Source organism: Onychomys torridus, unplaced genomic scaffold, assembly GCF_903995425.1.
Source record: "Onychomys torridus unplaced genomic scaffold, mOncTor1.1, whole genome shotgun sequence".
NCBI lineage: Eukaryota > Metazoa > Chordata > Mammalia > Rodentia > Cricetidae > Onychomys > Onychomys torridus.
In genome coordinates this window covers 483203-511124 of record NW_023412695.1, presented here as the reverse complement: position 1 = coordinate 511124, position 27922 = coordinate 483203, and the positions used below count along the sequence as shown (strand labels likewise).

General features: G+C 44.3%; 2 protein-coding genes and 1 non-coding gene across 5 annotated transcripts; 2 read left to right on the top strand and 1 right to left on the bottom strand.

The window, feature by feature from the left end:
- The first annotated feature begins 736 nt into the window (after nucleotides 1-736).
- Nucleotides 737-19078, top strand: LOC118575778 (zinc finger protein 805-like). 3 transcript variants are annotated; one of them, XM_036176184.1, is made up of 4 exons: nucleotides 737-921; nucleotides 7993-8088; nucleotides 11053-12411; nucleotides 18867-19078. In XM_036176184.1, the coding sequence occupies exons 2-4, from the start codon at nucleotides 8019-8021 to the stop codon at nucleotides 18974-18976; spliced, it is 1539 nt and encodes a 512-aa protein (XP_036032077.1). In that variant the 5' UTR covers nucleotides 737-921; nucleotides 7993-8018; the 3' UTR covers nucleotides 18977-19078. The 3 variants fall into 3 exon arrangements, with proteins under 3 accessions (XP_036032077.1, XP_036032075.1, XP_036032076.1); XM_036176182.1 differs by lacking the exon at nucleotides 18867-19078 and having other exon boundaries at nucleotides 11053-12864; XM_036176183.1 differs by lacking the exons at nucleotides 737-921; nucleotides 18867-19078 and having other exon boundaries at nucleotides 7992-8088; nucleotides 11053-12864.
- On the bottom strand, nucleotides 15433-15539 carry LOC118575790. Its single transcript, XR_004943886.1, has one exon. It is a non-coding gene; the product is annotated as a U6 spliceosomal RNA (small nuclear RNA).
- A 1935-nt stretch (nucleotides 19079-21013) lies between the features above and the next one.
- Nucleotides 21014-27540, top strand: Znf304 (zinc finger protein 304). Its single transcript, XM_036176189.1, has 3 exons — nucleotides 21014-21232; nucleotides 21930-22056; nucleotides 25658-27540. Exons 1-3 carry the CDS (start codon nucleotides 21218-21220, stop codon nucleotides 27484-27486), a joined length of 1971 nt encoding a protein of 656 aa, XP_036032082.1. The 5' UTR covers nucleotides 21014-21217; the 3' UTR covers nucleotides 27487-27540.
- Nucleotides 27541-27922: the final 382 nt, after the last annotated feature.

The following is a 27922-nucleotide window of genomic DNA, read 5'->3' as shown; positions in this document are numbered from 1 at the left end:
GGAACACTGATCCTCCTTTCTCCAGCTCCCCAGCACTAAGATTACAGATGCACATCATTGTGCCCAGCTTGTACCAGGGTGGTGGGGATCGAAATCCTTGTACTTCCGCTCATGTACAGAGACACACCCACACATATACAAAATAAGTAATAAATGAAAAGGGGGGTGAATAAGGAGAGATGATATATGTAGACATCTGGGGTCCTTCAGAGTGCCCAGTTTCTCATTTTTACATTTGCCTAGATTTTTTGGCAAAGGTTGCAGACCCACCCTCAACCCCCTTTAGTCTACATTTTACCTTGAAAGTATGGCAGTCTCACCCAGTGCCCAAATCCTCTCAAGCTGTGTGCATTGTTACTGGGTGGGTCTGAAGCCAGGCCTGGTGACCCATTCCTACAATCTTAGGTAGTCAGGAGACTCAGGCCTGGCAATTTCAAAGCCTGCCTGGGCTGACGAGGAATTTCAAGGCCAACCTGGCCAATTTATTGAGACCGTCCCAAAAATTAAAATTGAAACAATGTCAAATAACAATAGGTATGTCCACAACATAATTCTGGGTCTATAGTCTAGGAAAACACCAAAGCACTCCAATGGGGGTTGGGGGAGAGGGGTAGGCAACAGAGGGAAAACTACATTACCCAGAAGGCATAGCACACGAGTCAGGCAGCTTGCTCCGCAAATGAAAAACCTAATATAGTGTGCTTTCCCTCCTGTCGAGAAGCCGGGTGGAGGGACGTCATTCTTGCACGACGGTGTGGTCCAGGCCTGCTGTGTTCCTAAAAGGCCTGAGGGGGCGTCTCCTCTGGCAGGCAGTCCTGGACATCTGGCGGTGAACCGAGCCGCAGTCAGCCAAGGTCTCCTGCCCCGGGCAGGAAGCCCACGGGATCCACCGGGTCCCAGGATGGCGTGGACGCCCGACAGGTGGGTTGACGGAGATTTTTGATGTCTCCTCGGTTCCGAAAGCCTGTCAGTCAAAAGAGCTTCTCAGTTTGTCTCTGTAGTTGTGCTTTTTTAGCAAAAGTGGCTCTGGATGGTCACCCAGCTCATCTCCAGTCTTGGCGTTGGGTCTCAAACCCGAGACAAACGACTGAGGTGCTTACTTAACATACCAAAGCGGACCTGGCCGCCAGGTTCTTCTAGCAGCCCGCAGTCTGTTACAGGGTCCTCTTGGCAGGAGTACCCACCCGCCCTCTACCCTAAACATCTCCAGCCCAAGGGCTGGGCAGCCCTTTCCCCAGCTAACCGTCCCTGTATAATCCAACCATTTTGGTTACCCCTCCTGTTTTGGGCTTCTGACTGCTGCACCTGGTCCCCCTCTTCCTCTACTCACATGGCTCAGGGTCATGTCCACTCTGGACTCTCTGTAATGTCCCTGTCTCCAGCTGTGCTCCTCCACATATCCATAATAAACGTTCTCCTCTACCACACGTAGGAACTGCCATCTCTCCTTTTCTTTCTTTTTTTATTCACTTAGTGCCCGAGAGAGTCATTTATACACATGGACAGTGAAGGCCACACCTAAAGACGTAGGACTTCGATCCATAATCTGAGCAACCTGCCCCCTTTTCTTTAACAAAACACCTCGGAAGTCAGCCTGTAAGTCATATCTACAGTTAGCCAGATGACTATTTCTCTTGATAATCTAGAGTCCTACAGATAACTTCTGTAACAATAGGCAGCAGATGACTAGGATTTGGTTTAATAACTAGCTCCTGCTTGCTGTAGTTGTTTCTGCCTCAAATAAAGGACACACATAGCCCTCAGTTTCCACGATGCTCCTTTGCTAGTTAGCCCCCTTACAGCTTCCTTATGCCAATAGGTATTTAGGGGAATGAAAGGTGAATGAATGCCAGTTCTCCAATAGGTATTTAGGGGAGTGAAAGGTGAATGAATGCCAGGTCTCCAATAGGTATTTAGGGGAGTGAAAGGTGAATGAATGCCAGGCCTCCAATAGGTATTTAGGGGAATGAAAGGTGAATGAATGCCAGGTCTCCAATAGGTATTTAGGGGAGTGAAAGGTGAATGAATGCCAGGCCTCCAATAGGTATTTAGGGGAGTGAAAGGTGAATGAATGCCAGGTCTCCAATAGGTATTTAGGGAAGTGAAAGGTGAATGAAGCTCTAGGATAAAGACTTCATCAACTCATAATCCAAGCATACATGGTCTATAAGTCTCTTATTCTTCCTGGTTGACCACTTATAATCTTGTTTACTTTTTCTCTCTGGCTCACTGCTATTCAGGTGTACCCACCTGACCAAAACTTCTCTTCACTTCTCCAGTCTTTAACCCTTGCAATTCCCTCTGTCTCAGATCATCCTCAGATCCCTGTTTGTTTGCCAGGCTGGGTCTCACCAAGTAGCCCCTGGCTGGCCTGGAACTCACACGTCTGTCTCTGCTTCTTGAAGTGCTAGGGTTAAAGGTGTGAGCAGTCACAGCCAGCACTTATTTTTATTTATTTGAAAGTTATGTTTCTTCATTTATGTATGTATGTATAGGTTTGCATTTAGAAATGAGGAGACAACTTTTGGGAGTGGGGTTCTTGCCTTTTGCTATTTAAGGTCCCAGGGGATAGATAAGGTATAAAGCTTGGCCTTTTCCTGATAAGCATCTCAGTGACTCCACTTTCTCCTTTTACGTGCAGTCTAGAGCACAAACCAGGAAATGGTGTCAATCACTTTTAGGTTGGGTCTTCCCACCTTAACATATTCAAAAAGATCTCCCACAGACATGCCCACAGGCCAGCCTGATCTAGACAGTCCCTCCGTGAGCCTCTCTTCCCAGGTGATTCTGGGTTGTGTCAAGTTGTCAGTGAAATCTAACCATCACATGCCCCAACAGCATATCTCTCCCCTTGGAGCCAGGAAACAGCGTGACCAAAGAACGAGACCCTTGGTATTTTTCTTTTTCTCTGCTTTATCAAATTTGCAGCAGGAAAGACTCATTTAGTCCTTACTCTCAGTGGTCTCTGGTTTTCTACATGGTTTTGTTTTCCTGCAGTGGCTTCTGTGTTATGATATGGCGCTCAGGGGCCTTTGGGACAAGGTGCCCCATGGCAGTGGCGGTGATGAGAGACAGAAACGCCATGCAGTCAGTGCTCAGTGAAGAGTTGTATTTGGTGGAGGGGAGAGAAAAGAGGGAGAGAGAAAGATAGGGAGCCAGGAAGGTGGGGCGAGGGTGCACATCTTGTGGGAGTAGAAAGAGAGGGGGCGGGGAGTAGTTCTCTCTTAAAGTAGGCTTTACATCAGGACATGCAGGGTGGGTCCCCACGGAAGAGGCCAGAATGCCAACACTATGTGTTTTTTTTTTTAAATACTAATACTTTTATATTTTGTGGCGGGATGGTGGCTTTTGTGCTATGGCATGTGTATGGAGGTCAGAGGATAACCTGTGTGAGTCCATTCTTTCTGTCTACCATATGGGTCCTGAGGATTGAACTCAGGTCCTCAGCTTTGGAGGACTTTGGAGTTGGAAGCTTCTTTACTTGCTGAGCCATCTCTCTGGCCCTGTGGCCAATATTTTTTGAGGCAGCAATTGCCATCAATGAGCCTGGCTCCTCCTGTGAAGTTTTTGTTTTCTTGTTTTTTTTAGTTCTTTAACAGATGGTTGTTTTCCGTAGGTCTAAATGCTGAGAAATCCAAGGTTAGAGTGTAGGCAGCTTGGTTCTGTGTGCTAAGGGCCTTCTTTTGCACTTTGTACTTGCATGGTCTTCCTTTAATACATGCTTGGAGGGAGGTTACCTGGGGATGCTGTGAGAAATTCTGAATAAAATCCACGTGTAGTCTGTGACCTGCAAGAATTCTGTAAAACTTTGCTTGGGAGCTAAACAAAGATGGGTTAATGAAAATACATGTTGCTGTGGTTTGTGCAGCAGGCTGTTTTGAACTGCCAACCCCCAAATCATGACCCAGAGACTTATTATTAATTATGAAAGTTCAGCCTATAGTTTAGGCTTGTCCCACCAGCTCCTATAACTTAAATTAACCCACTCATATTGGTCTATGTTTTGCCTCATGGCTTTTTCCCCCTCTTTCATCTTGCATCTCCTGTTTTCTCTCCAGGTCCTCTGGCATCTCTCCCATGCCTAGATCCATCTCCTCTTCCTTTCTCTCTACTTGGAAGTCCTTTTTATACCTCCTGCCTAACTATTGACCCTTTAGCTTTTTATTAAACCAATCACAGTGACATCTTCACACAGTGTAAAGGAATATTCCACAACAGGTTTAGATAGTGGTTATATATTGGAGACTTATTTCTCATCATGGTAATATTAAAGTGGTTATATCTTTTTTTGTTTGTTTGTTTTGTTTTGTTTTTCCAGACAGGGTTTCTCTGTGTAGCTTTGGAGCCTGACCTGGAACTCACTCTGTAGCCCAGGCTAGCCTCGAACTCACAGAGATCTGCTTGCTTCTGCCTCCCGAGTGCTAGGATTAAAGGCATGCGCCACCACTGCCCAGCTGTGGTTATATCTTTGAGAAGTGAGGTTTAAGGTTGGCAGGATAGCTTAGTATTTGCCTAAGCTGGAGTCTGAAGAGATGGCTTCATGGTTAAAAGCTTTGGCTCTTCCTCCAGAGGACTCAGGTTCAAATCCTAACACCAGCATGGAGGCCAACAGCCATTTGTGTCTCTAGTTCCAGGGGACCTGATGCTCTCTTATAGCCTCTGAGAGCAATAGGCACACAAAAGGAGCACAGACATACATGCTGGCAAAATACCCATATACATAAAATAATAAACAAATCTTTAAAAAAATAATAAATCTTAAAAAAAAAAAGAACCTGAGTGCTAACTCCATGACCCACATAAATGTGGAAAGAGAGAAGCAAAAGTTACTGGAGGCACTGTCCTTTCCAGGGGTTAATGTACTTATCAATGTGGTTCTGGCCTGGCCTTAGTTACAGTGGATTATAGAACATCAGTACTGATTGAGTGTGGTGGCTCACACCTACCTATAATTGTAGCACTTGGGAACCCAAGTCAACAGGATCAGGAGTTTGAGGCCACCCTAGGAGACACAGAAAGACCCTAGTAAAGAAAGGAAAAAGAGGGGGAACAGAGGAAAGGAAAGGAAGAGGGGATGCAGGAAAGACTTGCCTCCAAACTGAGCTAAATAGACTTGACTTTTGACTTTTATAAAATGGTCTGGTCAGCCGGGCGGTGGTGGCACACGCCTTTAATCCCAGCACTGGGGAGGCAGAGCCAGTCGGATCTCTGAGGGTTCGAGGCCAGCCTGGTCTCCAAAGTGAGTTCCAGGAAAGGCTCAAAGCTACACAGAGAAACCCTGTCTCGAAAAACAAAACAAAAACAAACAAACAAACAAATGGTCTGGTCTCATGCAGCCCAGGCTGGCCTTGAACTCATTATATAGCTGAGGATGGCCTTGCATTCCTTATTATCCTGTCCCCGTCTCCAAAGTGCTAGGATTATACCATGTGTTAGTGTGTATGCACACTTGTGCTATGATACATAGAGCTCAGAGGACAACGTGAAGATTCACTTCTCCTCGCTACATTGATCCTGAGGGTCAGGTTCAGGCTTGGTGGCAAGCACCTTTACCTGCCCTGTTTATTTTTATTTGGGGGATACATTTTTGTTTGTTTTGAGACAGGGTCACTGTGTAGACCAGGCAGACCTTGAACTCAGAGATTCACTTGTCTCTGCTTCCCGAGTCCTGGAAATAAAGGAATGTGCCACTTACACCTTTTTTTTGTTTTGTTTTTGTTTTTTTGAGACAAGGTTTCTCTGTGTAGCTTTGCGCCTTTCCTGGATCTTGCTCTGTAGACCAGGTTGACCTCGAACTCACAGAGATCCGCCTGCCTCTGCCTCCCGAGTGCTGGGGACTAAAGGCTTGCACCACCACCGCCCGGCTCCATGTTGTTTTTTAAGGCTGGCATAGAACTTACTGTGTAACCCAGCGTGGCCTCAAAATTGTGGGGATTCTTTTATTTGCTTCAGCCTCCCAAATGCCAGGTGTCTTAGTTAAGGTTTCTATTGCTTTGATGAAACACTATGACCAAAAGCCAGCTGGGGAAGAAAGGGTTTGTTTGGCTTAGGTTTCCACATCATAGTCCATTGAAGGCAGTCAGGACAGGAACTGAAATAGGGCAGGAACCTGGAGGCAGGAGCTGATGCAGATGTCATGGAAGAGTGCTGCTTACTAGTTTGCTTCCTATAACTTACTCAGCCGGCTTTCTTATAGAACCCAGGACCTCCAGCCCAGGGGTAACCCAGCCCACAATGGATTGGGCCCTCCTCCTCAATCACTAATTAAGAAAATGCCCTGCAGGCTTGCCTACAGCCGATCTTATGGAGGCATTTTCTGAATTGAGGCTCCCTTCTCTCCACTGACTGTAGCTCAGTCACAGCCCGTTTGGGGGTTGAACAACCCTTGCACAGGGGTCAACTAAGACCTTCAGAAAACACAAGGTACTTGTATTATGATTTATAACACTAGCATAATTACAGTTATGAAATATCAACAAAATCATTTGATGGTTGGGGTCACCACAACATGAGGAACTGTATTGAAGGGTTGCAGCATTAGGAAGATTGAGAAGCACCGCTCTAGCTTGTGACAAATTGACGTAAAACTAGCCAACACACCGATGTGATAGGGGCTAGCTAGCCATCACCAATTTCAGGCTTGTTCCTTTCCTATATTTGGCTTTTTAGACAGGGTCCCACTGTGTAGCTTTGGCTGGCCTGGAACTCAGTGTTCAGACAGCTGGCCTTGAACTGACAGACATCTACATGTCTCTGCCTCCTGAGTACTAGGATTAAGAGTATGAGCCAACAGCCAGACTCTGATTTTTTATTATAGTGCCCAGCTTTAAGAATTTCTTTGTACACAGGAAAATGAATTAATACTCATTCCTGTTTTAAATGGAAGTACTTGATGTCTTGAATATGCCAGTTTTATTCCTAAATTCTCCCCTTAAATATTCTCAGTCTTGAACTAACCTAATATACATCCCTTAGACATCTTATAAATATTGGTTATAAACATGTCTTAGTTAGGGTTTCTATTACTGTGATAAAACACTATGACCAAGAGAAACTTGGGCAGGACAGAGTTCATTTGGCTTACAAGTTATTGCCAATCATCAGGGGAAGCCAAGGTGAGAACTCAGGCAGGAACCGGGAGGCAGGAGCTGATGCAGAGGCCACTGAGGGTGCTGCTTACTGGCTTGCTCCCCATGGGTGCTCAGCCTGCTTTCTTATTGAACCCAGGACCACCTGCTCAAGGGTGACACCACTCTCAGCCTCCCACATCTTCACTCCCACTTTAACCAGTGCCCCACTGGTTTGCCTACAAGCCAACCTGCTAGAGGCATTTTTCTCTTTGGACTTTTGTCTTCCCAAATATGTCTAGGTTTGTGTCAAGCTGATAAAACTAACCTGTATAAAAATACTTGGGGGCTGGAGAGATGGCTCAGCGGTTAAGAGCACCGGCTGCTGTTCCAGAGGTCCTGAGTTCAATTCCCAGCAACCACATAGTGGCTCATTACCATCTGTAATGAGATGTGGTGCCCTCTTCTGGCCTGCAGGGATACATGCAGACAGAACACTGTATACATAATAAATAAATAAATCTATAAAAAAAAATAAATACTTGGTGTTTCCCCTCAGTTCAAGGGATGTGCTTGTCTGTGCACAGTGTCTGCAAGCACTCCACCACTGAGCTGTGTTCCTAGCCTCCTTTCTATTTTAACACAAGGTCTCATCAACTTTCCCAGGCAAGCTTGGCCTTGCTGTCCTCTTGCCTCAGCCTCTCTAGTAGCTGGATTATAGTCTTGTCCTACAAGGCACACCTTTTACAGATTTTAACATATTCTTTTAAGTTTCCAAGTCACATGCTAACTAACTTTATTGATATTGCTGAGAGCAGCTTCATTCCAAGGCCAAATTCTGGTCTTGAAGTCCCAGATGACATTGAGGGTCTTCATCTCTTTTCAGAAAGAAAACTTTCATGAGTCCACCTTTTTCTCCTCGAAGGGTATCCTGTTCCCAGACCTGAGCTGATGTGTCGACTGGAGCATGGGCAGGAGCTGTGCCCGGTGATGAAAGAGCTTTTCCCAAGCATCAGTGCAGGTAAGGGACATGGTCAGGACTGATGGAATCTCCTGGAGACTTCTCTCTCTTTCCTCCTCCTCCTCCTCTCCTTCTCCTCCTCCTCCATTTCCTCTTCCTCCTCCTCCTCCTCCTCCTCTACCTCATCTTCCTCTCCCTCCCTCTTTCTTTTTTCTCTTTCCTTCCTTTTTTATTTTGTGTGTATGTGCACATATATGCCACAATGTACATATGAGAATCAGAGGACACCTTGTAGGAGCTGGAAGTGGGTTCTCTCTTTCCACTCTGTGGAGTCTGCTTATTAATTTCAGTTTATTAGCCTTGGCTGCAAGCTTCTTTACTCACTGAGTCATCTCCTGCATCCTCTTTTATTTTCCTTCATACTGGGGATTGACAAGAAAGCAACACATCAAAAGTAAGCTTTTTTTCGTGATGAAGAAACAGGTGGATCTCTATGAGTTCAAGGTCAGCCTGGTTTCCATAGCCAGTTCCAGACCATCCAAAGCTGCACAGTGGGACCCTGTCTCCAAACACAAACAAAAATGTAAGCTTTACTATTCATGTTGTGTAGGTGACTGTGGCAAAGCATGTCTTGTAAGAAGTTTACTCATGGGGGAATGGCAAAGAATAGACTCATTTCAACCTCAGAATAGCAAGAGCAGCCCTTATTGGTCTGAGAAGTTGGTGCCCCCACGCCCTGTGCCTCAGTATCTAAGGGTACAGGAGAAGGGTTTGTGCAGGGTCTGAGAATTAGTTTTTGTAGTGGAGAGTAAGGAAGGAGGAGGGCCAGAAACTGCTTTTTTTTTTTTAATATATAAACCATAGGATGAAATGTAGGCCAGATTTCCTGTGGATAGATGATGAGGGTTGGCTGTTCTTTGGAATTCCATGGTGGGTAGGGTTCTTGACTCATTGGGCCTGTTGATGGCCCTGGTTTTGAGGTGGGAGATTTCCTTCCAGTCTCTTGTTTCTTTCGGAACTCTGGGGCACTTAGCAAGCAGTTCTTTACCAGTCTCCGAGTGCGTGTCCTACTTTGATCTGTGGCCAATCCAGCACTTGATGCTCCAAGGGTGAGTGCTTCTCAGGTTTTGCTAATCAGATGGGGACACCATAGCATTTTATTTTTTCTCATTGGGAATGAGGGGTTAGTGCCTTATTAAAAGATTTTTGGCAATTCTGTGTCTCCTGTGAAATAATTCAGATAAGTGCTTTTTTAACATTATTAACTCAGAGTTCTTTGCACATTTTTTCTTCTTTTTTTCCTTTCATTCAAAAGCCTCAGACATGCTAGTAAGTGCCTACTACTGAGTCAAACACCCCAGTCCACATTTGTAATACGTTATTAGTTATATATTGTCACGACTGCCTCGACCAGCAAGGAAGACACAACACCGAGCTCTTCTTTCAGCGGTTTACTCAGGAACCTTGAACAATCTTCTGACTCCGGGGAAAGCCCGCCCACGACCTAAATAGTCCCTGGGTGGCCAACCCCAGCCTGCCATGTGGGCACTGCGGATAGGTCCAGGTTCACGGAAGCAAGCCAGATCCTAGGACTAAGCCAAATATGGAGTTGTTTACTCCCGAGAGCACCCACCATCGGGAAGGTGGGGGCGGAAGCCGGCGCCATCTTATGGGTGCGGCTGTGCGCAGCTCTCTACAATATTTGCTAAAAGTATATTTTACCAGTATGTGAAGTAGTCTTTTTTTTAATAGGTATGTCAGCTGGCCCTCAAGCTATCTATGTAAATAGCCAGGCTGATCTCAAACTTGTGATCCTTTTATCTCTGTCTCCTGATGTGCTGGGAGGCAGCAGACCATTGTTTCTATTTCTTGTGTGTGTGTGCATTCATTCAAGTATATATGTGCCACGGAACATGGGTGAAGATGAGGGGACAACTGTCAGGAGTCAGTTCTCTCCTTTTATCTTGTACCAGGCATTGAACTGAGGTCATAGGGCTTGGTGGCAGTCAGTTTTACCCTGCAACCTTCTTGCTAGCCCCTGGGCTACTGTTTAGGAGCTAAGAATGAACTGCCTTTATGGAAATGCTGAGTCCGTGTTGTGCCCAGGTCGCAAGACCCCCAAGCAAGACCACCACGGAGGTGGTGCCAATATCCGATGCAAAATGCAAAGGAGTTTATTGATAACAAGCAAGCTCAAGCTTGGTCCACATCCAACATCAGACACAGTGGGTGGAGGAGAACGGCCCCAAGCACTCACTTTAAGGGGTTTATATAGGGAAGGTTTACATGCAGCTTGGGATTGGAGGAGGAGGCTAGGGGTGAGGTAGTTCTTTGAAGTTACTGGAGAACTATAAGCAGGAGGTTACTGATGGCTAACAGGACTCAGGGCGTCTACAGAGACATAAGTTTTCACTTCCTGTGTCCTGCTTTTGTTGAACCCAGGATATACACATTCAGATTTATTGTTCCAGTCCTGCTCTCCTCTGAGGTCAGCTTCTGGTCAGTTGAGCCCATTACTCCCCAGATCTTGTTATGTCGAGCCCAGGATATACAGATTTATTGTCCCAGCCTTTTAAGTTCAACTTCTGGTCACTTGTAAAACTGCTAGTCAGCAAATACCTTTAGAGGAGGGGAGGGGGAAGGATCACTCAAGATGGCTACTGATTTTTCCCTTTCATCAGGAACTCTTTTTTGTTATTTTTATTTTGTTGTTTTTGTTTGTTTGTTTTTCGAGACAGGGTTTCTCTGTGTAACAGCTCTGACTGTCCTGGAACTTGCTTTGTAGACCAGGCTAGCCTCTTAAGCCAGGAATTGAGAGTGTCTACCCTAGACTCTCTTTCCCATCATGTAGACTTTCAATTTGGTCTCCCCTTAAGAGTCAAGAATTCAAGAATCACAAAAAATAGAAATTGCAAACCAGGGTTAACAGACATCAAGGTACTGTTTCAAGTTTGATGTTTTTCTTTAACATGGCACTTTTATTTTTTCTGTTTTTATTATTCTGCTGTGTGTTACTTATTTCAGGTAAAACCAAGGCCACCGAACTTACCACTTGTGAGCCAGCCCTATCTAAGGGAATTTCATGCCAGGGCAAGTTAACAAAAGAAGCCTCAGAGGACTCCCAGTCAGTGCAAACTCCTGGTCAAATTGGTTCTTCAGAAATGCAGCAAGGACACTTTCAAGCAGGGATAGAGCCTCCGAGCAAGCTGCTTCCTGGGAAAATCAGCCTTGGACGGGATAGCTTAGTGACAGCTGAAGACATGTGTTCCAAGGTTATACAGAAGCACGTTGCTTCAGGAAATGCTGTCAGTAATTGTCACTCGAATGAGTCAGGTAAGGACACTGTAATTCAGGAGAAGGAAAGTATCTTTAGATGTCATGATTGTGGCAAAGTATTCAGCAAGAAGAGCCTCCTTGCTCGCCATGAGAGGAGTCACTCTGGAGTGAAGCCATATGAGTGTACGGAGTGTGGGAAGGCCTTCAGCAAGAGCACATACCTTCTTCAACACCACATGGTCCACAGTGGGGAGAGGCCCTGTAAGTGTACGGAGTGTGAGAAGGCTTTCAACCGCCAATCCCACCTTACCCAGCACCAGCGGATCCACAGTGGGGAGAAGCCTTATAAATGCGATAAATGTGGCAGAGCTTTCATACACCACTCGACTTTTGTCTTACATGACAGGAGCCACACTGGAGAGAAACCTTTTGTTTGTAAAGAATGTGGAAAAGCTTTTCGAGATAGGCCAGGTTTCATTCGACACTACATCATCCACAGTGGGGAGAACCCTTCCGAGTGCTTTGAGTGTGGCCAGGTCTTCAAGCACAGGTCCTACCTCCTGTGGCACCAGCAGACGCACACTGGAAAGAAGCCCTATGAGTGCAGCGAGTGTGGGAAAGTCTTCCTGGAGAGTGCAGCCTTGATCCACCACTATGTGATCCACACCGGGGAGAAGCCCTTTGAGTGCCTCGAGTGTGGCAAAGCCTTCAACCACAGGTCGTACCTCAAGAGGCACCAGCGCATTCACACTGGGGAGAAGCCTTTTGTGTGCAGTGAGTGTGGGAAAGCCTTTAGCAGTAGAGCTGACCTTATTCGTCACTTCAGCGTGCACACTGCAGAGAAGCCCTATGAGTGTGTGCAGTGTGGGAAGGCTTTCAACCGTAGGTCGGGACTCACAAGGCACCAGCGGATTCATAGCGGGGAGAGACCTTATGAATGTGTTGAGTGTGGGAAAACCTTTGGCTGGAGCACAAACCTCATCCGACACTCCATCATCCATACTGGAGAGAAACCCTGTGACTGCAGTGAGTGTGGAAAGGTCTTCAGCTCCTCACTCACTCACCGTCGAAGGACACACCGCGAGAGAAACCCTGCCAGTGAAGCAGGTGAGGAAAAGCCTTTCACAAGTGGGCAGACTTCGGTCAATGTCCAAGAACTTCTATTGGGAAATAACTTTTTTAATGTAGCCACTGAGGGAAATCTTTTCCAGGCAGAAACATCTTGTATAGCACCTGCTAATTCATACCAAAGAAAAACCCCAAAAGTGTCTTCACTGTGAGAAAACTTGTTGCAGATTGCTGCTTGTCCTATGAAAACATATTAGAAATTGAGCCTTATTTTGCACCCATGAAACCCTTCCCAGGTGTATCTCTCTCCTACTGTGCAGTGCAGTGTTAGTTCAGGAATTTTTGTGAAAAGGCGGTGCCATAGGAATGAAAAACGTAAGCACTGCTTCCACACTGTCCTGCCAAGTCTTTGCCCTTTGCTAATGGATTTCCAATGTGGGTGAGGCTCGGCTGGCAGCGATGGGGCACGCCTTTAATCCCAGCACTCAGGAGGCAGAGCCAGGCGGATCTCTGTGAGTTCGAGACCAGCCTGGGCTACAGAGCGAGCTCCAGGAAAGGTGCAAAGCTGCACAGAGAAACCCTGTCTCAAAAAACAAAACAAAGAAAAGAGTTCTGGCTCTAATGTGGGTGAGAGTGAAGGAGTAAAGGATGATGACCCTTTATATGTCTTGTGTTTGTGTATATATACATATATATATTTATATTTATATAGAGAGACTATGAATATATGTATGTATATTCATTGCTGTCTAGTATTTAAAAACTTGAGACCAAATCTAGAAACTTATTGAGTGTTTCCCTTGTTCCACATGTTTCTCCAGTACAGCATCAGTTGTATGAGAAATGTGAAAGCTTAAGTTATGAAATACTTAAGGTAAGGCTGTGTGTGTGTGTGTGTGTGTGTGTGTGTGTGTGTGTGTGTGTGTTCCTGAGACTAAACCCAGGGCTTTTGTCATGCCAGGCATGTTGCAAATACATACAAATGGCCACTTTTTTTATGCACCACTTAAGATTTTAAGTCTGAAAAAAACTATGTCATTCCAAACACTACTTAGAATTTTCATTGACTCAATTATTGGATTCTTTGATTGCCGAAGCTATATAGTAAGTATCAAAATTGGATAAGATGATTATTTAAAATTGATTTAGCACTATTTTTTTAAATCTTTCTATATATTTCCATATATGTCTTTCTGGTTTTGTAAAAAATGAGATCTTGTTAAAATTTTAATAGAAGTTGAGTTAGATCTGTGCATCAGTTTGTTGAGAACTGATATCTTTGTTTCATATCTTCAGCCCAACAACATGGTATGTCTTTTCATTTAAGTATTCCTTGACTTATTTCATTGCTGCTTTTATAGTTTATACCATATAACTTCTGTACATTTTAAGGGATATTTATATCTTTTATTTTTTAGTAATTATAATTGGGATGTTTAAACTTTGAATTTCTTCTTTTATTTTTTAGTAATTATAATTGGGATGTTTAAACTTTGAATTTCTACATGGTATTGAATTTGGTATAGTGTACAGAAAGGGTCTTTTTTTTCTGTAACTTTGTTCAAGTATTTCTAACCATTTTTAAAATTTTTTGAGAATCCTTAAATTATTAAACAGATAAATGTCTGCAAACAGTCAAATACTTTTTCTTCCTTCTCATCTGTATAGCTTTTTTTCTTTTCTTTCTTTTTTTGAGTCAGGGTCTCTCTGGCTAGCCCTGGCTATCCTGCTACTTGGTCTGTAGACCTGGCTGGCCTCGAACTCAGAAATCTGACTGCCCCCATGCTGGAATTAAAGGTGCGCACCACCACTGCCTGGCTTCATCTGTGTGGTTGTGTTTCTATTCTCTGTATTGCACTGGCACTTTCAGTATGACGTTAAATCTAGTGAGAATTTACCTAGACCTGCTTCCTGGTGTGTTCAGTTTCTCATAAGTGATGTTAAATGTAAGGAGTGTGTGTGTGTGTGTGTGTGTGTGTGTGTGTGTGTGTGTGAGTGAAGTCAGGTATTTTTGTTACTGGATGTTGGAATTCATCAGATGTGTTAATCAATGTGTTGAGTTATAGTCTATTGTGATGCTTCACATTAAGCTTTGAATATTAAACCAGACTTGCATTCTGAGGATAATCATGGTGTATAATTTTGTTTAGTTTTTTTGGTTTTTCGAGACAGGGTTTCTCTGCAGCTTTGCGCCTGGATCTCACTCACTCTGTACGCCAGGCTGGCCTCGAACTCCAAAGATCCGCCTGGCTCTGCCTCCCAAGTGCTGGTATTAAAGGCATGGGCCATCACCGCCCAGCTTGTTTAGATTTTGTATTGTTAGTACTTGCTATTATTTTTTTTTTAGATTTATTTATTTATTATGTATACAGTATGTATGACTGAAGGCCAGAAGAGGGCACCAGATCTCGTTACAGATGGTTGTAAGCCACCATGTGGGTGCTGGGAATTGAACTCAGGACCTCTAGAAGAGCAGTCAGTGTTCTTAACCTCTGAGCCATCTCTCCAGCCCCAGTACTTGCTATTATTTTATTGAGATTTTTCCCTAATGTCCTGAGTTATGCATTTATTGTCATTGTTGTCTTGTTTTTAACATTGTGTGGTGTCAGAGTGATACCAGCCTTTCAAATGACGGGGATTATGGTTTGTAAAATTGGTACTGTGTGTTTTTGTAATGTTTTGTAGCATTCTCCTGTGAAGCATTCAGTCTTGAAGATTTTTTTTCTTCAAGAATTCATTGAAGAATGACCAACTGTGTATATTTATTTTGATCCAGACCTATTGGCTTTTTTTTTTTTCTTTTTGAGAAAAGGTTTCATTGTATAGCCCTGGCCATCCTGGAACTTGCTCAGACCAGCTTGGCCTCGAATTCACAGAGATCTGCCTTACTCTGCCTCTCCAGTGCTGGGATTAAAGACCTGCACACCTAGATTGAATATTTTACACTGAATGAAATTTTTGGTTCTTTTAAAGGAATTTTCCACGTTATATAAAAATTATAGTTTTGCAATATCACTTAAAAGTTTTGTTAGTTTTTTATTCTTTTTTTCTTTTTTCTTTTTTTAATAGAGAATGCTCACGAATTTGCATGTCATCCTTGCGCAGGGACCATGCTAATCTTCTCTGTATCATTCCAATTTTAGTATATGTGCTGCCAAAGTGAGCACTTAGTGTTGTTTTTGAGACTAAGTCTCACTATATATTCCTGCTAGCTTTGAACTCAACAGAGAGCCACGTGCCTCTGCCTTCCAATGTGAGACCCTCACTCTGTTCTCTAAGACGAAGAAGGAGACTTAGACAAAGATATCTTAATATAGATAGACCCAGGCCAGTGTCAAGCTCCCAGAAATGACAGCGCCAGCCCCAGGAACTTAAAAGTGCAGCCATCTGGTAGCAACTAATTAGCAAAAGAGTGTCCCAAATGCCGGACAGAAGCCAGGCCATTTGGCGGTGACTGATTAACCACAGGATGTCCCAACCCTGGAGATGGCACTTCTCAACTCCAGAGACAGGCTGTAAAAGTTCTAACCCAACAAACTAAAATAAGGTAACACGGAGGCCTGGGAAGATTTAGCCAATTAGAATTGTACCCGTACTAACTCCCCCACAACCTGGAGTGGTTTTTGCCTTTAAAAAGCCAGCCTCACAAAGAAAGCAACTCTTCCCTGCCTCGCTGCGCTAAGACCAGTGAGTGCTTGACATGAGTCCCTGTTGCGTGACTTGTAACAGAAATAAACCTTGCTTTTGCATTCTGGACATCCTGGGTCTTTGGTGGCCTCTCTGGGGGTGTTTTTTTTTTTTTTTTTTTTGGCATAACACCAAGTGCTGGGATTCCTGGCCCTACTGCATCTTCTCACTATCCTTTTACTGCAGGGGAATCTATATTTAAACATAGCTTTATTCCTGATGTTGGAAATATATCTATTCTGTTGTTCTTTGTAATCTTAAACATTTATCAATTTTTTGTTGTTGTTGTTTTTTGTTTTGTTTTTTGTTTTTCGAGACAGGGTTTCCCTGTGTAGCTTTGTGCCTTTCCTGGAACTCACTTGGTAGCCCAGGCTGGCCTCAAACTCACAGAGATCCTCCTGGCTCTGCCTCCTGAGTGCTGGGATTAAAGGCGTGCTCCACCACTGCCCAGCTCAGGCCTGTATCTTTTTCCTCTTAAAGGACATATTTAGACAATTTAAAACAGTGACCTGTTACAGTACTTCTATAAGGTGCTGTTTAGGTTATGAACTTGTGTTCCTTGTTTCTCTCATTCATATTATTCCTCTGAATTACTTCAGCAATTTTAGAATTCCATTTGGTATATGTTTTGTTTGTCGTTTTTTACACTTAATCATTGCTTTAAGTACTACTATGTACATATATATACATTTATAAATACATATACATATATGTAAAAAACTGTCTTATGATCTTGCCCCCCCCCATTGCTGTGAAAGTACTCTAACAAGAGCAACTTAAGGGAGAAAAGGTTTATTTGGCTCAGTCTCAGGATGTGATGCATCATGGCAGGAAGTCAGAGTGGCAGGGACCTGAAGTGGATAATGACATCCTAAAGCAATGAATTGATACATTCATGCAAGTATTTAGCTTCCTTTCTGAACTCTTTAGATTTTTATTGTATGTAAATGGGTGTTGGGAGTGCATTTATGTGTGCACCATGTGTAGACCAGAAGAGGTCATCAGATGTCCTGGACCTGGAGTTGCTTTCTCTACTCTAGGTGCCAGCCACTGAACATGGTCTCTTTGCCAGAAGGACAGGTGCTCTTAAATGTGAGCCATCTCTCCGGCCTTGTGTGTGTGTGTGTGTGTGTGTGTGTGTGTGTGTGTGTGTGTGTGTTTCTTTGAGACAGGGTTTCTCTGTGTAGCTTTGCACCTTTCCTGGAACTCACTCTGTAGCCCAGGCTGGCCTCGAACTCACAGAGATCCACCTGCCTCTGCCTCCCAAGTGCTGGGATTAAAGACATGCGCCACCACTGCCTGGCTCCTTTCTCTACTCTTATGCAAGCCGCAGTTCCCTGTACAAGGTATGATGCCATGCATAACGTGCAAGTCTCACTTCAGTTAATACAATCAAGGTAATACCTCACAAATATGCCCATGCCAACCTCCTCTAGACAATCCCTCACTGACCCTCCCTTCATAGTGATCCTACATGATGTCAAATAACCAGACCAACACACGACCTTAACATACTATAACATTTAGCCCTTTGGTGTATACATGCCTTATTACCACAGTTCCCTTTTACCTGTACCTATTCCATTGGGTTTTTTTTTTTCCTTCTTGAAATTGCAAACCTTCTGTTAATATTTTATTTCTAATTAGTGAATTTTGTCTATGCTAGGCTGGTGACATTCTCATTTTCTTTCATCTAAGGATACCCTCATATTCCCTTCTTTCTTGAATGTAGTTGTTGTGACATATTGGAAAAGTATTTTCAGTGTTACTCCAACCCTTCCATTCCTTCTCTCAACTATGTTTTCTGGTTAGAAATCTACTAATTGAACTGTTCATAATCTGTCATTTCAGTTAAAGTATATTCAAAATGCTTTTCTCTGTAATGTTCAAAAGTTTGTAATGTACCAGGTATGAAAAATTTGAGTTTCTTTCTTTCTTTCTTTCTTTTTTTTTCTTTTCTTTTTTTTTTTTTTTTTTGATAGTGTCCTGATATATAGTCGGGGCCAGTCTGGTGCTACTGAACCCAGCCTAGATTTGAACTTGAAGCACTCTTTTTTTTTGTATTTAAATATATTTATTTATTAATTTTTTTCATTTTACATATCAACCCCAGTTCCCCCTCCCTCCCCTTCTCCTGCCTCCTCACCTCCCTCCCACTCTACCCCCATCCACTCCTCAGAGTGGGTAAGGCCTCCCATGGCAGTCAACAAAGTCTGGCATACCAAGTTGAAGGAGAGCCTAGCCCCTCCCCATTGTATCAAGGCTGAGCAAGGTATCCCACCACAGGGAATGGGTTCCAAAAAGCCAGTTCATGCACCTGGGATAAGTCCTGATCCTGCTGCCAGTGACCCTACAAACAGATCAAGCCACATAATGTGACAACCCACATTCAGCGGGCCTAGTTCAGTCCCATGCAGGTTCCCGAGTTGAAGCACTCTTTTTGTCTTGGTGTCCTGAATAGTGGGATCCCAGTTGTGAGAGTTTATTTTGATTGCTGTTGATTTTTTCTTTTGTTCTGAAGGTTTACGCCCTTTGCCAAACTTGGGAGATGTAAGGCTATTTTTTTTTTTCATCTGAATTCTTTCTGTTCTTTTCCAGGAATTTCAGTAATACAAATGATAAGTACTTTGTTATTGTCCCATGTATCCTTGGGCTCTCACGTTTTCTTCCCTTTTTTCTCTTTATATTGATTAATGTCTATTGATTTGAAATACCATGTCTTTTTTTTGTGTGTGTGTGTGTGTGTGATGTCTAGTAAACTGTTGTACTTTCCATTCTTTCTGTTTTTATAATTTTCAATGAAACAGGTTCAATAAACAAAAGAAGCTCATTGGCTGGAGTCCAGAGAAAAACCAAACAATATCCCAATGAAGTCATGTGGGATGTACTCAATTTGAGCCTTATCAGGGACTCATGACCACTGTGGGAAGTCATTATTAGGACATCTCATTTGACATTCATACGGAGTTTGTTTAAGATATGGCTTGATGGGGATGGAGAGAGCTTGATGGCTCAGAGGTTAAGAGCACTGTTTGCTCTTCCAAAGGTCCTGAGTTCAATTCCCAGCAACCACATGGTGGCTCACAACCATCTGTAATGAGATCTGGTGCCCTCTTCTGGCCTGCAGAGATATGTGCAGACAGAACACTGTATACATAATAAATAAATAAATAAATCTTTTTTTAAAAAAGATATGGCTTGAGCATATGATGTGTCTAATTCTAGACTTCCAGAAGGGTGGGAGGTATTCCACATGAGCCACATTGTTGAAACAAACAATTTAGGTACAAGAATCCAGCCACTCCCCATCTGGGACTACTATGAAACCTGAAGTCTAAGTTACAAACTCCAAGCAAAAGGGAAATTTGCATGGTCAAAGGATAAGTCTCAAGCTCTCTCTGTTGTATCTTTTCCACAGTGGCCTGATAATTTTTTTGTTTTTTCCTTTGGAGTTTTTTTGTTTGTTTGTTTTTCATTGTGTATTTGGATCTGCACATTTGCATGTAAGTGGATATTGAATCCCCTGGAACTGGAGCTCCAGATGGTTGTGAGAACGATCCAATGTGAGTCCTGAGAACCAGACTCAGGTCTTCTGCAAGAACAGCAATTCTCTTAATTGTGAACCCTCTCTTAGCCTGTTTGTATTCTTTTTGTTTTGTATTTAATTTATTGCTCATTTTAAGGATTTATTTATTTAGTATACAGAAGAGGGCTCCAGATCTCATTATAGATGGTTATGAGCCACCATGCGGTTGCTGGGAATTGAACTCAGGACCTCTGAAAGAACAGTCAGTGCTCTTAACCTCTGAACCATCTCTCCAGCCCTATTGCTCATTTTAAAATCAAACCAATTTCAACATGACCGTTCTATCCAGTTCACAAAGTAATTATTGAATTCTGTCCTTCAGCTCTGCTACATTCCACCACTCATCACCTGATTAATGAGATCAAGAATGAATATTTACAAAGTCATGTATGTGGCTTGACAGACCCAATACGTTCAAGACTTCAGAAGCTCCAACACTCATGAAAATGTACTCATTATGTCATGTGTCATCCTTTCCATACCTGTTATTTTAGGGATTTGTTTGTTTAGTAAGATCAGCATCAAGCTTACTAATAATTACTGTGGTACCTACTTTTTAAATAAATTAAGAATTTTTTATTCATTTTACATACCAGCCCCAGATCCCCTTCTCATCCCTCCCCCCACTCCCCACCGCATCTCCCACTCCCATTACCTCTTCCAAAAGGATAAAGGCTCCCATGGGAAGTCAGCAGAGCCTGGTACATTCAGTTGAGGTAGAACCAAGCCTTCAGAGAAAGGGCATCAGGATTCCTCCCTGGTTGAGAGTTTCACAGGTGGCTACGAGCAACCTAATGTTGCTGGGTGCTGGGAACTCAATTTGGGTCTTCAGCAAGAGCAGCAAGTGTTCTTAGGACACTAAGCTCTCTCTCCAAGTCCCCTGAACTGTCATTAGCAACATGTTATTCTGTCAACTGAAATACTCAAATTTGGGGACCATGAACTAGAGGACCATGAATGAAGTCCACTACGTGTTGAAAAACTAAAACCTCCATCCCTAAGACTGATAGATGCGAAGCAGCTCTCCCTGGACCTCAGAAGCAGGAAGGTTAAAGAATAAGGCGTGTGAACTGGAGTAATGAGTAATGGCATTAACCCAAGCAACCAGAGAAATCAGAGTAAATTCCACATAAGTTGAGGGTTGTGGACCAAGATACTATTTTCTCTATCTTTCTTCTCTCCAGGCAGTGGCTGAAGGAGTCAGGATCAGCTACATGGCAGGGTACAGGAAAGAAACTACATTACCCACAGTCCTAGGCCAAGGGCAAGATTGGACAGGGCGGGACTTCCGTCGCCACAATTGTGACGTCTGGGTTGCTGCTTGCGTCCTCCAAACTGTTCTAGGAGTGGGCTGGCCAGATCACAACGTCCACTTGGAGCCCAGCAGGGAAGACAGCGAGACCACAGCTTCTTTCTCTATGCCCGTGTGACAGCTGGAAGTTCCTAACCTGGTTGTATCTAGAGTCAGTCCCAAGCTTTGTAGGTGTTTGTGCACCGGGCAGGCTGAGGGCACCCCAGGTGTGCGTTTGCAACAGGGCACCCCCACTGCCGGCCCACTTGGCTGTTTCACAGATGGACCGAGCTCAGGTGATTGGAAATTCTCTTAGATTCTCGCCCAGATACAGAGGTTTGTGTGTCCTGGACATTTCGGCTTCATTGCTTCCTGTCCCTGAGTATAAGCACCCAGTCAGGGGAAAGCCAGGTCCTGCTTCTTAGCATTGGCGGGTGAAATGTCAAAGGATTTCAAGGCAACAATACTCGGATGATGTAACAATGAGGAGTTTCAGAAACTTCAAGCCTTCTGAGAGCCGGGGTTCAGGCTCCAGTTGAGAAAAGCAGCCTGAGGATCTGAGTTTCCTTCCCAAGGGTGACTGGGAAATTCAGTGCAGAGATGGAGGGGCTGTTAACAGCAGACTCCTCGCTTCAGAGCGCAAATTGTGTGTGTGTGTGTGTGTGTGTGTGTGTGTGTGTGTGTGTGTGAAACTCAGGTCATCAGGCTTACCAAACAGGCCAGTGGCTTTCCTCACTGAACCATTTTGCTAACTTAAGACCCCATGTGTAGCTGATATGGGTTTCCACATTACCAGGTTCTTTGATGTTCTGCACACAGTGGGCTGAGAGACACGGGGAAAGAAGAGACATCGGTAGTTTCGTGGCTTACCATCCTGTAAGGTGGTAGACTTGGGGAGGGGAGGGATTAAGGGATGTGTGTACATGAGGTAGACGGAAGGGTGGTTTCTATGTAAGATGCTTCTGGTGGGCTTAACGTTTCCCATCATGCCAGGGCCATGTGACCTTTGAGGATGTGTACATCAACTTCTCCTGGGAGGAGTGGGAACTCCTTGATGAGCCACAGAGGCTACTCTACCTCAGTGTGATGCTGGAGAACTTTGCACTTGTGGCCACACTTGGTAAGTATCTGTCTCATTGCTACTTGGAAGATTCCAAATTTAATAGCTTAATACACTGAAAAGTTATCTCTCAGCCTGTGTGGTGGTGCATACCACTGATGCCAGCACTCTGGTTTGAGGCCAGCCTGGTCTACAAAGCAAGTTCCAGGATAGTCTGGGCCATTACCCAGAGAAACCTTGTCTGGGGAGCGGGGGAGGTATTATTGCTCCCCTTTAATCCCTCTGGATTGTGGGAACTGCTTAGCTTAGAGTGAGATGGAGTTTCACTTAAGCTGTCAAACAGACCTCTGGTGTCTCTGGTGTCTTCCAAAGGCCTGTCTTTGGAATCTGCTTACAAGAATGTAGGATGATGAACCGGGAGCATGGTTCTTAGTCATACCTGTTGTGTGATGAACCTCAGAACATGGAAGGTGACTTCTGTTCTAGAAAGTAACTGGGAGACTGATCTCCAAGGTGAGCTTCCTGTACCTGAGTTAGTAAGTGCAGCCTATGACAGGGGCAGAGGCTTACGTGAGGGCCGCAGTGCTAGCTGGTAGAGATCAGTGGCAGCCATCTTTCAGGTTGCCATCCACAGAACTTCACACCAACTCATGTCCTTGCCAGTGTTTGCTCATATCTTAGGGACAGGTGTGTGTGTGTGTGTGTATGTGTGTGTGTATGTGTGTGTGTGTGTGTGTGTATGTGTGTGTGTATGTGTGTGTGTGTGTGTGTGAGAGAGAGAGAGAGAGATGACAGAGACAGAGACAGAGACACAGACTCAGGGTATCTACATAGTTCTTACTGTTCTGTCACAATGCTGTGCTATCACAAGCCCAGGTTAATGTCTTATCCAATCCAGTCCCTTCTGTGGGTGACATAATTGACTAATGATTTGGTTCCTAGGCCTCTTAGTGGAAAAAAAAAAGTTAAGAGAAAAAGATTGCTGTGGCTGGAGAGAAGGCCCAGCAGTAAAGAGCATTTGATTCTCCTCCAGAGGACCTGGGTTTAGTTTCAAGTACCCACATCCGATGGTTTATAACCACCTTTAACTCCAGTTCTGGGACACCTGACATTCTCTTCTGACCTTGCCAGGTACCTGTATACATATGGTGTACATAGATACACTCAGGTATACACATACAAATAAAAACGTTTTTGGTTTTCTTTTGTACTAAATTAATTTTTTAAAAATGATTGTTCAGGCTGGAGAGATGGCTCAGAGGTTAAGAGCACTGCTTGCTCTTCCAAAGGTCCTGAGTTCAATTCCCAGCAACCACATGGTGGCTTACAACCATCTATAATGAGACCGGGTGCCCTCCTCTGGCCTGCAAGGATACGTGGTACAGACAGAACACTGTATACATAATACATAAATCTTAAAAAAAAATGATTGTTCTTGTGATTTACAAGATTACTCTGTCTCCTTGTATGCATGCTCTTTGGCTGTTGTGGTAGATGCTGCTTATACTCTGGAAAAACAGCTTTGTGGTACCTGGCATCAGAATGTTAAACCCCTCACTAGCCCAGGGCAGATTACCGAAGAGGAGGTATGTGAGCCTTTAAGAGTCATCACTGAGGGTGGAATGTAGGGACCCAGCTTGATCCCACCAGTGCCTTCTTGGATGCAAACCACCATGGTTGACACAGATTAGTCCTGACCTGGTCATTCTTCCACATTATTTTGTTGTTGTTGCTGGTGCTTTTTCAAGATAGAGTTTTTCTGTATAACAACCCTGGTTGTCCTAGAACTTGCTTTGTAGACCAGGCTGGCCTAGAATTCACAGAGATCCACCTGCCTCAGCCTCCTGAGTGCACCACTGCCAAGACCTTCCATGTACTTTTTAAGTGTACTACAGTAGAGTGTTCTGTCAACACAACTGTTCTCCATGTTCTTCATCTAAGCCAGGTATGTTCTGTGGGTAATCAACTGAGCAACTGATGAGTGCCTCCCACTGACCTTGTCACAGTGCATTCCTGATTTTGACTGATTTTAACATTAACCTTGTCTGTGTTTCTGTTAGAAAGTTACTAAGAAATTTTATTTTGAGCAGTCTTGCATCTGTCTGCATCTCTTTTGAAATTTTATTTAATGTGTGTGTGTGTGTGTGTGTGTGTGTGTGTGTGTGTGTGTGTGTACATGCACCATGATATATAAGTAGAAGTCAGAGGACAACCTGCAGGACTTAACTCTTTCTATCATGTGTCCCTGGGGCTCCAACTCAGCCTGTCAAGCTTGGCAGCAAGTGCCTTAATTATTGAGCCATCTTGCTGGCCTTACCTCAGAAGCCTCAGAAGCCTGTGGGCAGTTCTCATAAGCAAAGGATACAGATTTCCAGTACTTTACACAAAGAATTGGATTAACTAATATGGTCACTGTTTATGGTGGTTCTGTTGCTGTTCTGTAAAATCCCTCTGGGGGTTCTTTTTTTTTTTTTAATCATAGATCTCCCCTCCTCTCTCTTCGTGCCCCCCTAGCTTTTCCTCTGAACCCACCCTCCATTCCCACCTCCTCCAAGGTAAGGTCTCCTATGGGGAGTCGGCAGAGCCTGGTACATTCAGTTGAGGCAGGTCCAAGCCCCTCCCCCGCTGCACCAAGACTGGGCAAGATGTCAAACCTTAGGCACTGGGCTCCAAAACACCTGCTTATGCACCAGGGACAGATCCTGATATGGGGGCCCCCTCTGAGGGTTATTTTACACCTCCTGATATTTTGTTTACTTGTGATGTGAGCCTGCCTTGGTTCATGACCTTGTTTTTCCTTCCAGCTTTTCTGTTGGTTTTGTTTTTGCTGTGTAGCCCTGGGCTGTCTTAGAGCCCACTCTCTAGACTAGGCTGGCCTTGGACTCAGATCCTCCTCCCTCTGCTGGAATTGAAGGTGTGCACCATCAACACCCAGCCAGCTTCTTCCTTAAAGGTCCCATAGCGGTGCTCATTTGGAGAAGGGCAGTGCGATAGGACAGACATTACTGTAGTCGCGGTGGGGTAGGTCTGGTGAAGGCCCAGCCCACATGAATGTCAGCTGCAGAGATAGCATCTCAGAGCTGGCTGCAGATCAAACCCCAGCCTTGAACTTGGTCTGGTTTGGCAGTGTTTCCTGCCAACACAGCCTGTTATGTCACTTCTGTTCTTCCTCCCCACTCTTGGCTCTCTGCCCACTTGTCCTCCTCTTCTGTCTTGCTTCCCTTGGCCATTTTCATGCTTTTGTGTTCTGTGTCTCATGTACTCTTCTTTACCTACGTTGTTCTACAGCACTGCCCTGCCTTAACAGGAAACAAGTTTGAGTATTTGGGAAACCTTTGGAGGCAGATTTTTGCAAGAGTGGAATTCCCCTTCTACCCAGCTCATTTAAGACCAGCAGCCAACATCCTTCTGAAACCCATTTGCCCCACACCCCCATGAAAACTAGGTTTCTCCCTTCTGTTCTCTATCCCACATACCACTAGTAGATCTTTACTCAGTGTTAAAAAGTGCCTCCATTGTGTGACCCTTCAATGCCCAATACCAACTACTGACTCTTACTCTGATCCTGCCTCCTCAGACAAACTGATAGGCTTTCATTATGATAGGCCGCTGCTTCCCCTCAAAGCCAACCTGCTTGTCATCAGCTTTCCTTTGCTTTCAGGTTGTTGGTGTGAATCAGATAGCAAGGAGGCTCCTTGTAAGCACAGTGTCTCTATAGAAGCCATGCCACAGACCAGGACTGCTGAATCAAGTCTCTTGATGCAAACTTCCCACCCCTGTGAGAAGTATGACCCACTCCTGAAGCACATTCTGCACCTGGCTGAACACCATGGTTTATGCCCTAAGCGGGTGCTGCATGGATATGGTCTCAATTTGAGAGGATTCTTACTCACTGCAAAACCTTCCTGGCACAAGAAGCAACATTGTGGAGAGAAACCCACTGGATGGGACGACAGAGAAACGTCATGTGTGAAGAATGTAGTTCACATGATTGAGACAGCATTTACATGCAAAGAAGAAGAGATGGACCAGCTGAACAGCTCCGCACTTCTTCAGCACCACACCCAGTGCACAGCGCACAGTGAGGGGAATCTACACAGAAAGACTAAGTACCCCAAGCCTCTCATACATAGCTCCAGTCTTGGGAAACCCCAAAGAGATAGTGATGGGATGACTCTCAAAGGCAGTGATCATGGGAATGCCTCCCTGAGCACCGTTACTTCTCTTGACAATCATATACCTCTTACTGAGGTGAAACCCTCTAGATGTCTGCCAGTTGGAAATGTGGTCAAGGAGACATCAACTCTTTTTAATGGCAGAAACATCCACAAAAGAGAAACACCTTCTGTGTGTAAGGAGTGTGGCAAGGCCTTTAGTCACCTGTCTCATCTAAAAATGCACCAGAAAGTGCACAGTGGGAAAAGTCATTACCCATGTAATGAGTGTGGGAAGATCTTCAGCCACAAAGGCACACTTATTCAGCACCATAGGGTTCACACAGGGGAAAGACCTTTTAAGTGCAATGATTGCGACAAAGCCTTCAGTCGTAAAGACACACTTGCTCAACATCGAAGATGTCACACAGGAGAAAAACCTTACCAGTGTAGTGAATGTGGGAAATTCTTCACCCAAAATTCCATCCTTATAAAACATCAAAGGGTCCATACCAAAGCAAGATCCTATGTTTGTAGCAAGTGTGGAAAAGCCTTTGGCTGCAAGGACACCTTTGTTCAGCACCAGATAATTCACAATGGTACAAAGCCCTTTGAGTGTCGTCAGTGTGGGAAGGCCTTCAGTCACAAAGACACGCTTGTAAAGCACCAGAAAATCCACAGTGGAGAAGGGCCCTATATTTGCAGCAAGTGTGGGAAATCCTTTGGCTACAAAGTCACACTTGTTCATCACCAGAAAATTCACACTGGTACAAAGCCCTATGAGTGTAGTCAATGTGGGAAGGCCTTCCGCCTCAAAGGCACACTTGTAAAGCACCAGAATATCCACACTGGAGAAAGGCCTTATGAATGTGGTGAATGTGGGAAATTCTTTCGTCAAAGTTCCCAACTTATTGTACATCAGAGAATTCATACTGGAGCCAAACCTTATGAATGCAATGAATGTGGGAAATGTTTTAGTCATAGCTCTAGCCTCATTGTACATCAAAGAGTTCATACTGGAGCAAGGCCTTATGAGTGTAAGGAATGTGGGAAAACCTACATTAGTAGCTCCCACCTTGTTCAGCACAAAAAAGTTCATACTGGAGCAAGGCCTTATGAGTGCACGGAATGTGGGAAGTTCTTCAGTCGTAATTCTAGCCTCAGTGTTCACCGGAGAGTTCACACTGGAGAAAAGCCCTGTATCTGCACTGACTGTGGAAAAGCCTTTAGCAGAAGTTCGCATCTTCTACGACATCAGAAAGTGCACGTGGAAAAGAAGCCTCGTGTGTGCAACAGCTTTGGTGACCTTTTAGCTGTACCTCTTAAACTTGTTTAGCATGAAAAATAATTCAGCCAGGCATGGTGGTGCACACCTTGAACCCCACCTTCACTCAAGAGACAGAGGCAGGTGTATCTATGTGATTTCAAGGCCATCCTAGTCTGCGAAGCAAGTTCAGGACAGCTCGGGCTGTTACACAGAGAAAATCTGTCTTGAAAAACCAAAACAACAACAACAAAATCATCCTAGAGAAAAGCCTGATGGCAAAGGAGAAATCTGCTGTTTCCTCTTGTAAGCCAATAGTCACTTCAAAGCAAAGCTCAGTGAGTGCTATTTATGCAGAACCCATCATCCTGCGGGTTAACCTGGTCCATTCTTCTGTCTAGCGGGGAGATTCCATTAGTATCATGTATAGGAAATTATCATGGGATGTATTCAACTTTCTAAACTGTCCAGGGCTCTTGAGAGAGGTATGTCACTGCCAAAGTTTATG